At 36.2% G+C, this 14,671-nt stretch overlaps 1 protein-coding gene across 1 annotated transcript in view; it reads left to right on the top strand.

Moving 5' to 3' along the window:
* Nucleotides 1–14,671, top strand: part of LOC141499312 (F-actin-uncapping protein LRRC16A) — a 201,563-nt gene that overhangs the window by 169,401 nt on the left and 17,491 nt on the right. Inside the window, exons 31-32 of the mRNA XM_074202092.1 lie at nucleotides 6,016–6,128; nucleotides 11,457–11,886. Coding sequence (XP_074058193.1) covers nucleotides 6,016–6,128; nucleotides 11,457–11,886 — 543 coding nt within the window. The remainder of the gene's footprint in view (nucleotides 1–6,015; nucleotides 6,129–11,456; nucleotides 11,887–14,671) is intronic.

Genomic DNA, 14,671 nt, shown 5'->3' with positions numbered 1-14,671 from the left:
CAATCACAGTTGGCTCTCCCATCTCTCCTATTGGATTCAGTTACTGTGTCTATGCAGGTTACCCCCAAATAGACATGTCTAGCCTTTCATCTCTGTTGTATAATAGTCCTGTTTTCACCAGTTTTCTGAAGAACTTCAGTATCCTGAAAGAATCTTAAAGTGTCTGAAATAAAAATTTTATTTTCCTGGTCTTTCCTCTTATGTTTCTTTTGAAAGCCCTACTATCTTATCTTTCACCCAGGTTCACTGACTCAGTTGTCATTGATGTTTTCATCTCTTTGAATCTAAACATTCTCAGTTCTACTTCTGAAATGTCTATCAAATACCTTGCCCACATAATCATTACTTTAGCTCAGTCCCTCATCACCTTATCTACTGTAAAAGTTCCTGCTTGAATAACTGATTTCCAGGTTCTTTGCTCTCCAAACTATCTTTTACCTATCTGCCAAAAATAATCTCTCCAAAGTACAAATATGACCGTGTTGTTCCCATGCCCAAAAGCCTTCAATCACTTCCCATGCCTTTAAGAGTAAAATACTCCTCAGCCAAGCATTTAAGGTTCCTCACAGTCTGGATCTAACTTAATCTTTACAATCTTCTCTCACATTATTCCAATTCATACTCAATATTTTAGCCAAACTTGAATTCCAGTTATTCCCTAATTATGTCTCCTTCCTATGAATTTATACATGCCAATCACATGCAGTCTTTTCTTATTTCTTACATTTAGACTCCTCATTTTCAAGGATCCCCTTCTCATTTGTTAATGCGTCTCATTGTGTTCATGTGCTGTTTCCCCAGTTGAATGGAAGCACCTTGAGGGAAAAACCTGGTTCATCTAGAGACTTAACAAATTTTTGTTTAATGGAATCGAGATGCTTTGGAAATAGGAAACAAATAAGTATTTATATACCATGTGCTAGACCCTGTGCTAAATATTTCACAAATATTCTCTTATTTGAGAACTGTCTCAATCCTCTGAATGTCCTGATTGTCCTTCCCACTACCTCTGGTTTCCCTATACCTCCCTGTGTTGCCAGTCTATAGCATCTTTATTCTGGGGATCACTTCATATTCTTGATTTAATCAATTCAATAAGTCACCATCCTTCTTTCTTGAATGATTTACCTCTTTCTCTGTTCATATCCTAATGATCTTCCCTCCCCTTTTTCCTACTTTTTGCCTTTACTCCTTCTGTTCACAAACTACTTAATGTTGCTAGAGGAGGTCATGAAAATATTCTTTTTTTAATTTTATTTTTTCCAATCTCACAGAAAGATAGTTTTCAACATTCATTTTTTGTAAGATTTTGAGTTCCACATTTTTCTCCCTCTTCTTTATTTAACCCCCTTTCCCCACGACAGCTAGTAATTTGATGTAGGCCATATATATACAATCATGTAATACATATTTCCATATTAGTCATGTTGTAAAAAAAGAATCATAACAAAAGGGAAAAATATGAGAAAGAAAAAACATACAACAAATTTAAAAATGTGAAAATAGTATACTTTGGTTTACTGCAGATTCCATAGTTCTGAATGTGAATGGTATTTTCTATCATAAGTCTTTTAGAATTGTCTTTGATCATTGTATTGCTGGGAAGGGTTAAGTCATTCATAGTTGATTGTTGCATAATGTTGCTGCTGATTTTCTGGTTCTGCTGACTTCACTCAATATCAGTTCGTGTAAGTTTTTCCAAGTTTTTCTGAAATCCACCCTCTCACGATTTCTTATAGAGCAATAGTACTCCATCACATTCATATAACACAGTTTGTTCAACCATTCCCCAGTTGATGGGCATCTCCTTAATTTCCTATTTGTATGTTTGGCTTCTTTTTCCTCTTTTGTTATCTCTTTGGAATACAAACCTGGTGGTGGGTATTGCTGTATCAAAGAATATGCATAGTTTTATAGCCCTTTGGACATAGTTCCAAACAGAACAATTGGGTCATTTCACTCCATCAACAGAGCATTAGTGTCCTAGTTTTCCCCCATTCCCTCCAACATTTATCATTTTCCTTTCATGAAAGCATTCTTACAAATTCATCCTATTTCACCTCAATTAAGTCCAACTTGCTTCTATAGCAATACTTTTATTAATCTCAGATTCTCTATGCTATTCCCCAGAGTGACTATTCCATATCCAAAAGAGCTCTTAATTATCTCATATCCCATTTTACTGAGAATGTTGAGGATAGTCATTCTGAGTTCTCTCTTGTTTCCCTGTCTTTACATCCCAGAACCATGTTTTCATTCATCCACTCTTCCTTTTCCATAGAATGATGTGACACTTTTCCTTGTTTTTACTTCTTCTTTGATAGGTCTCTCATCTCATCATTTCCAAGTTTGCCTCATTTCTCCTTCCATCTCTTTCTGCCAACTAGTTTCTTCCCCACTGACTTCCAAAATGTTTAGATTTTTCTACCCAATTCCTTCCTTGGATTCTGCCACCCCAAAGTTATATGTCCCCTCCCTTTTAATTCTAAATTCTTAGAGTAATGCACATTCATTCAGTGTCTCAGGAAATGATCTCACCTTCAATTTTACTAAATATAAGGAAGATATAACATTCAGCTTCTTCCTCAGCCCCTTGCCAACTAGTTTTTTTAGTCCAATTTCTCTTTTTTTTTGGTAGTCAGCATTATCTTTTTATTTAAAAAAGTTTTTATTTTCAATTCAAAATTCTCCACCTTCTTCAACCTTTCCCCCCACCCACTGAGAAGACAAGAAGTACGATTCTCATTATGCATCTGAAATCAGGCAAAACATTTCCATTTTAGCTATGGTGCAAAAAAAAGCTAAGAAAGTGAACAAATATGCATCAGTCTCTACTCAGTTCATCAGTTCTCTCTCTGGAGGTGGATAGCAGTTTTCATTATGAGACCTGAAATTGTTGTGGATCATTATATTGATCAGAGGATCAAAGTCTTTCACAGTTGCTTATCATTGCAATATTGCTGTTGTGTAAGATTTTTTAGTTCTACTTAATTTTACTTTGCAACTATCTATATGTCTTCCCATGTTTTCCTGAAGTCATCCCCTTCTGACTCTGAAACTAGTCTCTCAAAATCACCAATAACCTACTAAATAAAAATCTATGCACCTTGACCTTGACCTTTCTGAAGCATTTAGCTGGTACTGAGAGACAGCATGGCATAGTTGGAAAAGTGAACCTTGGAGTCAAGAAAACAGTATATTTATATATTTAATAAATAACCAGCCACTTAATCTCCCTAGGCCTCAGTTTCCTCATTTGTAAAAATGGAGAGAATACTGTTTACCTCATTGAGTTATAAGGAAGTCATGGGACAACTAGATGACTTAGTGGATAGAGCACCAACCCTGGAGTCAGGAGGATCTGGTCAAATCTGGCTTCAAACACTTGATAATTACTTAGCTGTATGACCTTGGGCAAGTCACTTAATACCATTGCCTTGCAAAAAACAACAATAACAACAAAAAAGAAACCATAATGGAAACTTTAAAACTTTATATAAATTTGGGACAGTGAGGTGGCACAATTGATAGAGCATCAGCCCGGGAGTCAGGAAGACCTGAGTTCAAATTCCATCTCAAAACACCTTCAAGAAGATGAGTCTTCTTGGTTCCAGGCCTAACTCTCAATTCACTCTATCACCAACTACCTTTATACATATTGGTGGTGAGTAAATGATTGTTGAATTACTATCACATTATCCATTTAGGTCTGTAAAGGATAGGTCTCTATAGGCTCCTGCTTCTTCCAAGATACCATACTTGTTGAAGTACTGGTAAGCTGCCACTGTGTGGATATTCTTGCCCTTGGATGCCCTGGCTAAAACTTATTTAGCGTAACTGAAATTGTCAGCCAGTTTGGCTCTGACTGCTTAAGCTATTTGTAAGGGAAATAGATAATAATAAGATAAAGTGAAATAGTAGGATAAGTTCCATCCCTCCTCAGTGACCCTAAGTTTGTTTTTCATGGTAGTGCCAGAACACATTCCTTTTTTGTGTGAAAAAATTGTTCCTTAAAGGAAAAATGTTTCTTCTTCCTTATAAGAGAGGGAGTCAGTATAGGATAGAAGAAAGCATACTTGACTTGAGGGCTAAGAGATCTGTCTGGACTCTAGTCCTGACTGCCATAAATTAGCTGTGGCTATGAGCAAGTCACTGAAACTCTGTGAAGCCTAGTATTCTTATTTCTGAAATGAGACAATTAAACTTAATGATCTCTGAGATTCCTTCTGTTTATAAAATATGAAAATTTAGAAGAAAAAGAGAGAGAGAGAAGTTTGGACATCATTGTGCCCTTACAACCAGGATGTTGTTAAATGTTGCAAGGAACCTTTTCTTAGTAGCTGTCATTGTTCTTCTACAGTGGGGAAAAAATAGTGGAGCTTGCAATGTGTAGGTAATACTTTTCTTCTCTAAATAGGCTTGCTAATTATGGAAGAGACATGTTGAAGAGTGAACATAGTATGTTAAGATATATGTGTGTGATGTATATGTCTGTGTACATATATATGTGTATACATCAGCTAGATCATTTTAAATTAGCATTTTTCTTATGAAAGTGAAAAATAAAAATAGTTTCTGTTTTTCATAATTAAATGAAAAAATTAAGCACATTTTTGGTGAATCTTCTTTTCTTTATCTGCTTGTGAAATTTTCTAGGTCATATCTACTATATGGAAGTATGTCTTTTCTTTATTGCAATATGATATCATAGAACCACAGATTTTTCAAACTTAAAGGAAAGTTAGAGTTGATTATCTCCTTGTGTCATTTTATTCTTTGTTTTTGCATTTTGCTTTCTAGTGATTCACAAATATGCAATAAAATCCTTAAGTTTCTTTTCAAATAGGTATTCAGGTGAATTAAGAGAATCTTCATTTAATTGGTCTTTCCTGAGTCCTCATCTAGATTACACTCTCTAAATTACACCCTCTAAAAACCCCTCAGGGATTTGTCCAAGCACTCTTCTTCATCTATACTACTTCATTTGATAATTTCATTGACTCCCATGGATTTAACTAGTATCTCTATGGTAATGATTCTTAAATCTACCTATCCTGTTCTAGCCTCTACTAAGCTCTAGTCTCAGATTGCTTTTCAGTCATCTCAAACAGGATGCTTGGTAGACATCAAGAGTTCAAGCCAGACTGATTATCTGTCCCCTTCAACCCCACCACTTCTATTTTCCCTTTGACGATAGATGGCTCCCAGAAGCTCCTCCTATCCCCCACAACCTAGGTGCCATCTTTGACTTTTTACTACCTGTCTTCCCCCATATCCAATACATTACTAAGGATGGCAGATTTTATCTTTGCAACATCTCTTGACTATGCCCCTTTCTCTCCTTTGATACTGCCACCATTCTGGTGTTGGCATTCACAACCTAACTTCTAGACTATCATAAGTAACTGGTTAATGAGGCTGCTTGCCTCAAGTCCAACTATGTCATCCCACTAATCAATCAACTTCCATGGCTCCCTATCAGCTCCAGGATCAAATACAAAAGCCCCTGCTTGGCATTCAAAGCCCATCATAACCTAGCACTACTGCCCTGACTATATAGTGTACTCCCTCAGTAACACTGACCCTCTTGCTATCACACAAATTTACTTCATCTTTTAGCCCCGGGCATTTTCTCTAAGCTATTCCCCATGTCTGGAATGTTCTCTGTCCTCATCTCCACCATACTGACTTCCCATAAATCACATAGTCTAGATTTTCCAAATCCCATGTAATTCCAGTGCATTTCTTCTCTCAAAGTATTTCCTATTCCCTCTGCTGTTTATATGTAAATGATGAACAGAACATTTTGTTAGTTTTTAGCAACATTTGCCCATTTGTCTTTGCCCAACACAACTAAAAAGCATATATTTGGGCCCAGGAAAGTTAATGGAGCAGACTTTGGTATGTGGATTGTCTGTATGAAGGGTGAGTTTGGCACATGGTTTTATCATACTCTGTCACCTGTATGGCTTGAACTAAAGAAAGTGCTTCACAAGAGGCCATTTTTTTTTTCAGGTATGCGCTGCTACCCCTGCCCCTCATGATGGAGAACAGAATGGCCTTATGGGGAGAGTGGATGAAGGTGTAGATGAATTTTTTACCAAGAAAGTAACTAAAATGGATTCCAAGTGAGTTTATAGCAGTTAAAAAAAGCAACAAAATGCACTTATCAAGAATTACTTTAATTACATTAAATTTAATGTATTTCAAGGGTAAATTAGAATATGTTCATTTCTTAACCAGTGTTTGACAGTAGTAATTACCTAGCCTACATATAAATGTATTTTTTTTTCTTTTTACAAGTCTTTCTCACCATCTGCAAGGAATTCTTTAGATCAGGAAATCTCTAAATTAGAAAACCCTTGCCCTTAACCCTTCTGGGCTGAAAGAGGTGGAAGAAATGAGGGGGTGTAAGAAGGGAGAATTTGGAGCTCTTTCTTCATGGCAGCAGTGGAATTTGTGAATTCAAAGCAAGAGCTTAACATTTGCAGAGACTATTAAATCTATTTCCAAGCAGAAGATTTAGAGCTGGAAACACAAATCTTTAGTTTTAGAAAGCAGTAGTTGAATGTCTTGCCCATGGTGAGCACTTAGCTAATGTTAAGTTGAACTGAGACACAATTTTTAATGGGTGATGGAGAGAAAAGTTATTCAGAGCTTTCCTAGAGAGGACTTCTTACAGATTGAGTGACCCAGCCTTAAGAATTCTTCTCATCCATGCTAAAATACTATATTAGATGTCTGACTCAGTAGTCTTTAATAAAACTCAGCAGTGGGACTGAAGGGCGTAGGTTTATTTTTAACCAAAATTGTCACTTGCCTGTAGCCTGATGTTTTGGGGGGTCATAAAGCCCAGGAAATTTTCATTTTCAAAAGGGCAAAAGATTAAGTGCCAAAGTAAGCCACAAATTTCCATGTGATTAAGGCAGGTGTTTTGTTTTTCTTAGATTAAGTTAATAGTTGAGCTCTTTAATAACAGTAAGAACTTTCAGTCTGTATGTGCAATTTGTACCAAATTATTTGATATAGATTTTCCAAATGAATGTGTATTTGATTGATAGTACATTAATGCACATATGTAAAAACATATATGCATACATACATGCCTACATACCCCCCCCAAGTTATTTGTTAACAGTTCTTGGTCTTGTATTTTGTTTTGTTTTTTCCATTGTGATGCAGCCTTTATTTGGAGGGCATCAGATTCAAAAATGAAACATAAGCTGAGTATATGTATAAAAGAGTTTGTGTACCTATTTTTTAAATGGTTGTGCCCAGAACTCACCAAGAGGTTGATGTGGAAATGTCATCTTTCCATATATATATATATATATAAAATAGAGCACAATAGTGCCATAATAAACTCTAATAGTCAATTATTAGCCTTTTGATAGTGCTGTAGCTTAGAATCATACTTTGACAACAAGAGATTTACTCTTGTAGCAATCTGACCAACTTGGGCCTTTATCCATATAATCTAGATTCTCACTGTTAATTTGTGTTTCTGTAAAGTAATATCATTATCTTTAATAGGGACATTTATGACCATGTGCTCTGGGTCATGGTTTTTTTTCTGCTCTTATCTCCTTTAATAGTCTTTGAATTAAAGATTTGTAAATGCATTAAAAAAAATAAAAATATTCTTCTACATCAGACTAATCCAAGAAGATTCAATTATTGAATTTATCTATGGAAATACGGTATATGACACAGAGCTTGAATATATGCTTAATAATTACCAAATAATGATAGAACTGATCTTCCAACCAAATGATTATTCATTAAATTATTTTATACAGAATAGGATATTTTTCGTTTGAAACTTAAAATAAGACAGATTCTAGAGGGGAATGCTAGGCAAAGTATGTCCTCTGTACCCTCAAAGTCCCTAGTATTGGCTTTTTTCTCCCTTTTGGTGGCATTGCTGCCTGCTACCTTGAGAGAACTGATTTTTCTTCCCAAGGAGCTAATGTATACTTGTAAATTTAACATTCATCAGTACCCAGGGGAAGAAGAAACTCACTTGCTAGGAAAAGAGGCATCAATTTGTAAATCAGGATTCAAGAAGATATAAACCAAAGTCGGGGCTGGGGGAGAGGAAGCAAGAGGGCCCTTGGTTTGTCTAGAGCTCCTCAATCCCAGTGTGGAAAACTAAGTATAGCCAACTCTCCTATCAAGGTGCCTTTTTTTTGACTTATCTCCCTGATTCTTTATCTCTTTTTTACTGACTGTATGTGTTCCCCACCATCAGTCTCCACTAATGTGTTAATATGATCATGGCTGGATCCACCAGACAACTTCCTAGACCTTGATGGAAGGTTTCATTAGGACAGTGTTACTAGAAGGACTGTTTTGGTGCTATGCCATTCATAGTATATAGTAGCTTTTCTGTTCTCTTCTTGGGACTGTACTCCAGCCAATACACTAGTAATTAACATTGATCCTTAACTTTAAATGAGTCAAGGACATTTTAAACTATGTATTCTCCCTGCCTATCTGTAATTAGCAATGATGGGGAAGAATTTGTAGTCCATAGATTTAAGTCATGATGAGGTTATTATAACAAAGGCTAGCAGAGAACCTAATGTGAATTTAGTATAATAAGGATAACCTCAGTTAATGGCCCTTAGAACTTGTTTTAAAGAAAAATAAGGAGTTAGTCATCCTTTCCTTCCAATTTCTGAGGCCTTCTGGTTCAGGGACCTTGCTCTCTTCAGATGATGCCTCTCTGTCTACAACTTTGAACATTAGCCAATTCTTTTTTTTTTTTTTGCAAGGCAAACGGAGTTAAGTGGCTTGCCCAAGGCCACACAGCTAGGTCATTAAGTGTCTGAGACCGGATTTGAACCCAGGTACTCCTGACTCCAAGGCTGGTGCTTTATCTACTACGCCACCTAGCCACCCCGTCCTTTTTTTTTTTAAATTATTTATTTCGAATTTTATAATTTTCCCCCTAATCTCGCTTCCTTCCCCCCCACCGCCACAGAAGGCATTCTATTAGTCTTTACATTGTTTCCATGGTATACATTGATCTAAGTTGAATGTGATAAGAGAGAAATCATATTCTTAAGGGAAAAAAACTAAGTATAAGAGACAGAAAAATTATATAATAAGATAGCGGGGGGGTTTTAAGTTAAAGGTAATAGTCTTTGGTCTTTGTTTAAACCCCACAATTCTTTCTCTGGATACATATGGTATTCTCCATTAGCCAATTCCTCTTTGATCACATAGCTCCTCATTAATAAGAGGTATACAGAGGCCTAGGGCTTTAGGAGAGACCTACAATCCTACAGGGTATGTCATTCCACACCACAAATTACTTATGTAGATCCAGGTATATCAAGATAGAGACTGAAGCAAATGGTTCTTCAAATCATTAAGTGCTCCACTATGCAGAGACCAATTAAAAATAGCTCATGTTCTCAAGGAGCTTCTATTCTGCTGAGGATTTGACAATTAAAGCTCAATCAAATCTCAAGGTTCACAAATACTTGGACTGTGGGAGGGGATGTGAGAAATGTTTGAGACTGAGAATGAGTGAAAATGAAAGTCTCACTATCTTCTTACCCAGAGGGATCAGTCTGTCTGGTCCAAGAATGGCCAAGGTAGATTCCATACCTGAAACAGTCATAGTGCTTCACAAGCTACACTGGATTTCTTTCTCACTCTACTCCTCCACCACATTATTTTTGCCACCAGGTAGGCTTATTGTGGGCTAGGTGATCTGCCACTACTTTGACCATAAACAGAAGCAGAACTTGAGGTTCAACCTTAACCAGATGAGCACAGGTAGGTTGGTAGCCATATCCACCCAAAACCAGATGAGCATGGGTAAGTCAGTAACTATGTTCACTAGATGAGCACGGATAGGTTAGTAGCCATGTCCACTCATAACCAGATGAGCACAGTTAGGTCAGTAGCCATGTCCACCCATAACCAGATGAGCATGGGTAGGTCGGTAGGTATAACGAGATAAACATGGGTAGGTCAGTAAATTATCAGTTCTCCTTGAGAACTTAAATGGAGTCCTTGCTTAATAGATTTTGTGAATAAAATAGTGGTTCCTTTAGATGACCAGTCTCCTTAGAAGTAAAACCATTATGATCACTCTGAACTGAGTCATTATATACCCAGGGTGAATCAAGTCCATAAATGACTTAGACCAGACTGTGGCAAAAATATGTACATTATTCTTAGTACTATAAGAGGCTAGATCAGCTGACTTCAATGATTAGCCGAAGTAATAATTGAATTTTTGCTGATTTCGATAGTTCCAGGTATGTTGTAGCTCAAAAAGGTCACTGGGTCTCTATTCTTCTAGTGGTTGTTGGAGGAAGGGGGAGATGTAGCAGATATGAGTCTATCATTGTTAGTTGTAGTCATCTTGTCATCTTGGTAAATTAATATAGTGGGAGATTATCAGACCAAAGGGGATCCCAGGTGAGGGCCAGTGTTTAAAAAGTATATTAATAATGATGATGATGATGATGATGATAAATATTATGATAATAATAATAATAAATACATGAGATAACATTATTTCACATGAAGTACTTTATGGTTCACAAAGACTTTCCTTATAACCACCCAGTCAGTACAAGTATGAATACAGATGAGTAAAGTGAGACTGAAAGGAGCTATTGCCTAGGAACACAGATATATTGGTTAGCATAATTGGAACGTAGATTTAAATCTTCTCAATGGATACTACATTGTGAAATTTAAGTGAACTAACACCAGAAGCTGGGCTGTTGCAGGAGCTGTGTGATTTTTATTTTTATTTTTATTTTATTTTATTTTTTTGGAGTTCCAAAATGTAAAAGATGTATACCAGGTGGAGAAGAAATTCAAACTAAGGAGATCCAAGTCAAATCAGGGGTCAATGATACCAAAATGGGTAAAAACTTAAAAATTAAAAAGATGAGGGAAAAAAAGAGGGTCAGTGCAGGTTTTAAATTTCCGAGAGAAGAGAACAAAAGGAAGGTTAGTAGAAAACAGGCAAGTAGAATAGCTCTAAATATTCATCAACCATAAACACAATAATATTAAATTTGTTATATATTTAAAAGGAAAATAATCTATGTGTGATACAAATTTATAGCTTCATGTTTTAAAAAGTTCTATTTTTCAAATGGAAATGTTCATCTTAATAGTGTTTGAGTTCAGTTTTTTTTTTTAAATGACCACCAAAAGACATGGCTTTGGCTCAGTTCAGACATTGATTTTTCTTGAGTGGTTTAATCCCTGCACCTCAGTTTAATAATCTGAAAGATGAAGATCCCGACTGCTCCCTACTCCTCTGGTGTGCCATTCCAAATGCTTCTTTTAAGTCCTAGGTAAAGATGCTGTGGTCACCAGCAGCTTCAATGTCATTGTTTTGTATTGTGCTTTGTATTTTGTATTGTATTGTTTCCCTCAAATCAGCAAGGAATTAATGTCTTGGTTTGGATGTGTAGGAGATCCTCCGCAAAAGGTTCAGATTCCCATGAGTCAAATGAAGGAGGGGATGAAAAGAAAAAACGGGATTCTCGGAAAAGTGGCTTTCTCAATTTAATCAAATCACGATCCAAATCTGAGCGCCCACAAACTGTTCTGGTCACAGAGGAGCCATCATCTCCAAAAGGGGCAGTGAAAAGCCCTGCTGTGGACACCTCCAAAAAGGATGTAAAGCCCACAGAGCAGAATGGAAGCTCAGAACGAACAGAGGAGTTAAAAACACCAGACTCACTTGAGGATCATCAGGTGGAGGAACCTGGGAAGTTAGAGCGGAGTGACAGCAGGAACAGCCCCCAGGGAGGGCGAAGGTATGGAGTTCAGGTGATGGGGAGTGGCCTTCTAGCAGAAATGAAAGCCAAGCAGGAAAGGAGAGCAGCTTCTGCACAAAAGGTAAGGGGAAAAAAAGGCTATCCTTTCAACCTGATGGATTTTCTTTACAATAGAATGCTGAAGATAGAGGAGAAAAATACAGAAATATCAGTAATTATGTTTCCATAAGCTAAAGAGCTATTTGAGTCCTTAATGCCTGTTCTAGATTTTGGACAGAAAGCTTCTTTTAAATAAAAAAGGGAACACTGACCAAAAAAAATACCAAAGGTCCAAATGTATAGTCCTGTAGATTAGTGGCATGTCAATACATGGGCATTTTCAGAAAGAAATGTGTTTCATCTCTGACATGGGAATCACATTCTTTGGGGACCTGCTTAAGTCCTGGAAAACAAATCTTACAGATGTCAATCAGACCTTCTTATGAGGATCGCAGATGGGATTTTAATAGTAATTGGAATTGGAATTTCATATAAGAAATGGTTGAAACCAGGCAATTATAATATCAAGAATCTTTTCAGCCATTTTGTAATTTCTTCTCTGTCTTAAATACAAACATTGCTTAGTATGGTCTGGATTTTAAAAACCAAAATAGAGGGGAAAAAAAAAGGTTGAGTTAAGTACTGGAATTAATCAAATGTCTGACCTCTGAATTTTTACTGTCCTTTAAGGGAGGAGAGCAAATTTTGTTTTCTCATAATTTGTATGTTGACCAGAAAAATCTCAAAATAAAATCTACATGTACTGAGTGTTTCAAAAAGATTGGGTTAAAACAGTATTTCATTTGTCTTTGAAATTTTTTTAAGGAGTGGGGGAGAGAAGGATATTTCCTCTGATTACTAAAACTATTGAGCCCCTTTTGATAATTGAGAGAACTCAATACAATGCCAGAGGTCTTGGATTTTATTTTAGCGGTGTCACTGATGAGGTTTTTTGTTATTTTGGGGTTTTATTTTGTTTTGTTTTTGAGGACATAGAAGGGAGTGGTTTCTGTGAAATTCCTTCTACTTGATTTAAAATAGACTAAAATAAGTATATTATGCATTCTAGTGGAAAGAGCTTATCATCAGAACCTGGGTTTGTATCATAGGCATCTCATTGTAATAACTGAATAATTGTAAAATGCAAATTTAAGCTACTGTTATAACCTGGTACAGCTCAGTGAACAATTCAACTAAAGTCACTCTCAAATAGCCACCATGGATCCTAAAGAGTGGTGCATTCTGCAGACAATAACAGGGATGATACCACGTGTCTCCAGATTGATCAGAATTCTGAACAAATACTCTCTTGAATGCATGTGTATCCTGGGTCAAGACGCTGCCTGAATTCTTATCTATTCGTGTTCATTTCTTTAAAATAAGAAGACATTTACTGTTTTTACTCACAAGCTGTTCCTGTTTCATCACAGCCACTAATGATGAACAGCTGCACTTTGGATGGAAAAATGGCAAATGCTGGTTTTGTTTTCATATGGTTTCTGATGTGTAAATTGCCTTAAAGCTACAAAATAAATATGAATTGGTGTTTGCTTTTGCATAAGGCTCAAACTAATGATCACTTGGCTCCATCTAGTGTTTGCAAAACTTAATATTTAAGAGCTGAATGAACAGATATTAAGCCATGCCTTTTCATAATTAAGAAAAATCTACATTAATAATTAAGGAAATCTGCATTAGCATATTTAACAGCAATTTAAACCACTATTTCTAAATCTTAATATTATTATTGTTGTTGTGGTAGTCAACTAAGGACATTGGAAACTTAAAGCTTTTTTTTGGTATACTAGTGGGGAAAAAAGATTTTCATCCTCTTGCATAAATATTTAAGTAGGCATTATTCATACTTAAGACATTTGTCTAAAACATTAAGAAATTTTGCAGAGAACAGCACTAGTCATTTATACTAATGATTTGAAGTATAAATTACCAGATGCTTAGTAGCTACATATCTAGTTTTCACATTCAAAACTCATATAGAACTGTAAAAAGTACAATGTAAATATAAGCTACCATAAATAAAACTTAATTTTATTCAGGGCTAAATACAGTCATTATCAAGGCTGAGCTGCCCTCACTCTTCTAAGAATCAATCAACAAATTAATAATCCTAATTCTTCTGAGAACATCTAGAAACAAGAACAGTGTGGAGGTGAATAATCATTCCAATATCAGTGTTTTTACGGATATATTTATGTTAACTGCCTATGATCCTACATAAGAAGACCTATGAAAATATCAGTTTCTGCCTTTTGTAAACTTATAACTTTATAACCTTAAAACAGTAAGACATCAGCATCGATGACTAAGAAATTAGTTCAGCTCATTGTGTTCTAATTTACTTATGTTCCTAGAAATTTTAGAAGCTCAGATTTGAAAAGTTCTCAAGGCATCTAAACCTAGGACCATCTAAATCTAAACAAAAATTTTTTCCTTTTAAAAGTTTTATTGGGGTGACTAGGTGGCGTAGTGGATAGAGCACCGGCCCTGGAATCAGGAGTACCTGAGTTCAAATCTGGCCTTAGACATTTAATAATTACCTAGCTGTGTGGCCTTGGGAAAGCCACTTAACCCCATTTGCCTTGCAAAAAAAAATATTTATGGCAATGGAGTGAAGTGACTTGTCCAAGGTTTGAGGCTGGATTTGAACTCAGGTCCTCCTGACTCCAAGGCTGCCACCTAGCTTTGCCCCGCCCCAAGATTATTTCCTACAACACCCATGACCAAAGATTCATCTGGTTTCTGCTTAAAAACTCCATTAAATGGTGACCTTCTGCTTCCTTTAAGCAGGCTCTAGTCTTTAGGAAAGTCTTCCATCAAGCCTAAATCAACTCTTTGAAATGTTTTCT

The sequence above is a fragment of the Macrotis lagotis genome, chromosome X (genome assembly GCF_037893015.1).
Source record: "Macrotis lagotis isolate mMagLag1 chromosome X, bilby.v1.9.chrom.fasta, whole genome shotgun sequence".
In the NCBI taxonomy this organism is placed as follows: Eukaryota; Metazoa; Chordata; class Mammalia; order Peramelemorphia; family Peramelidae; genus Macrotis; species Macrotis lagotis.
Note: the sequence above shows the minus strand (reverse complement) of the source record. Positions and strands in the feature narration are given on the sequence as shown.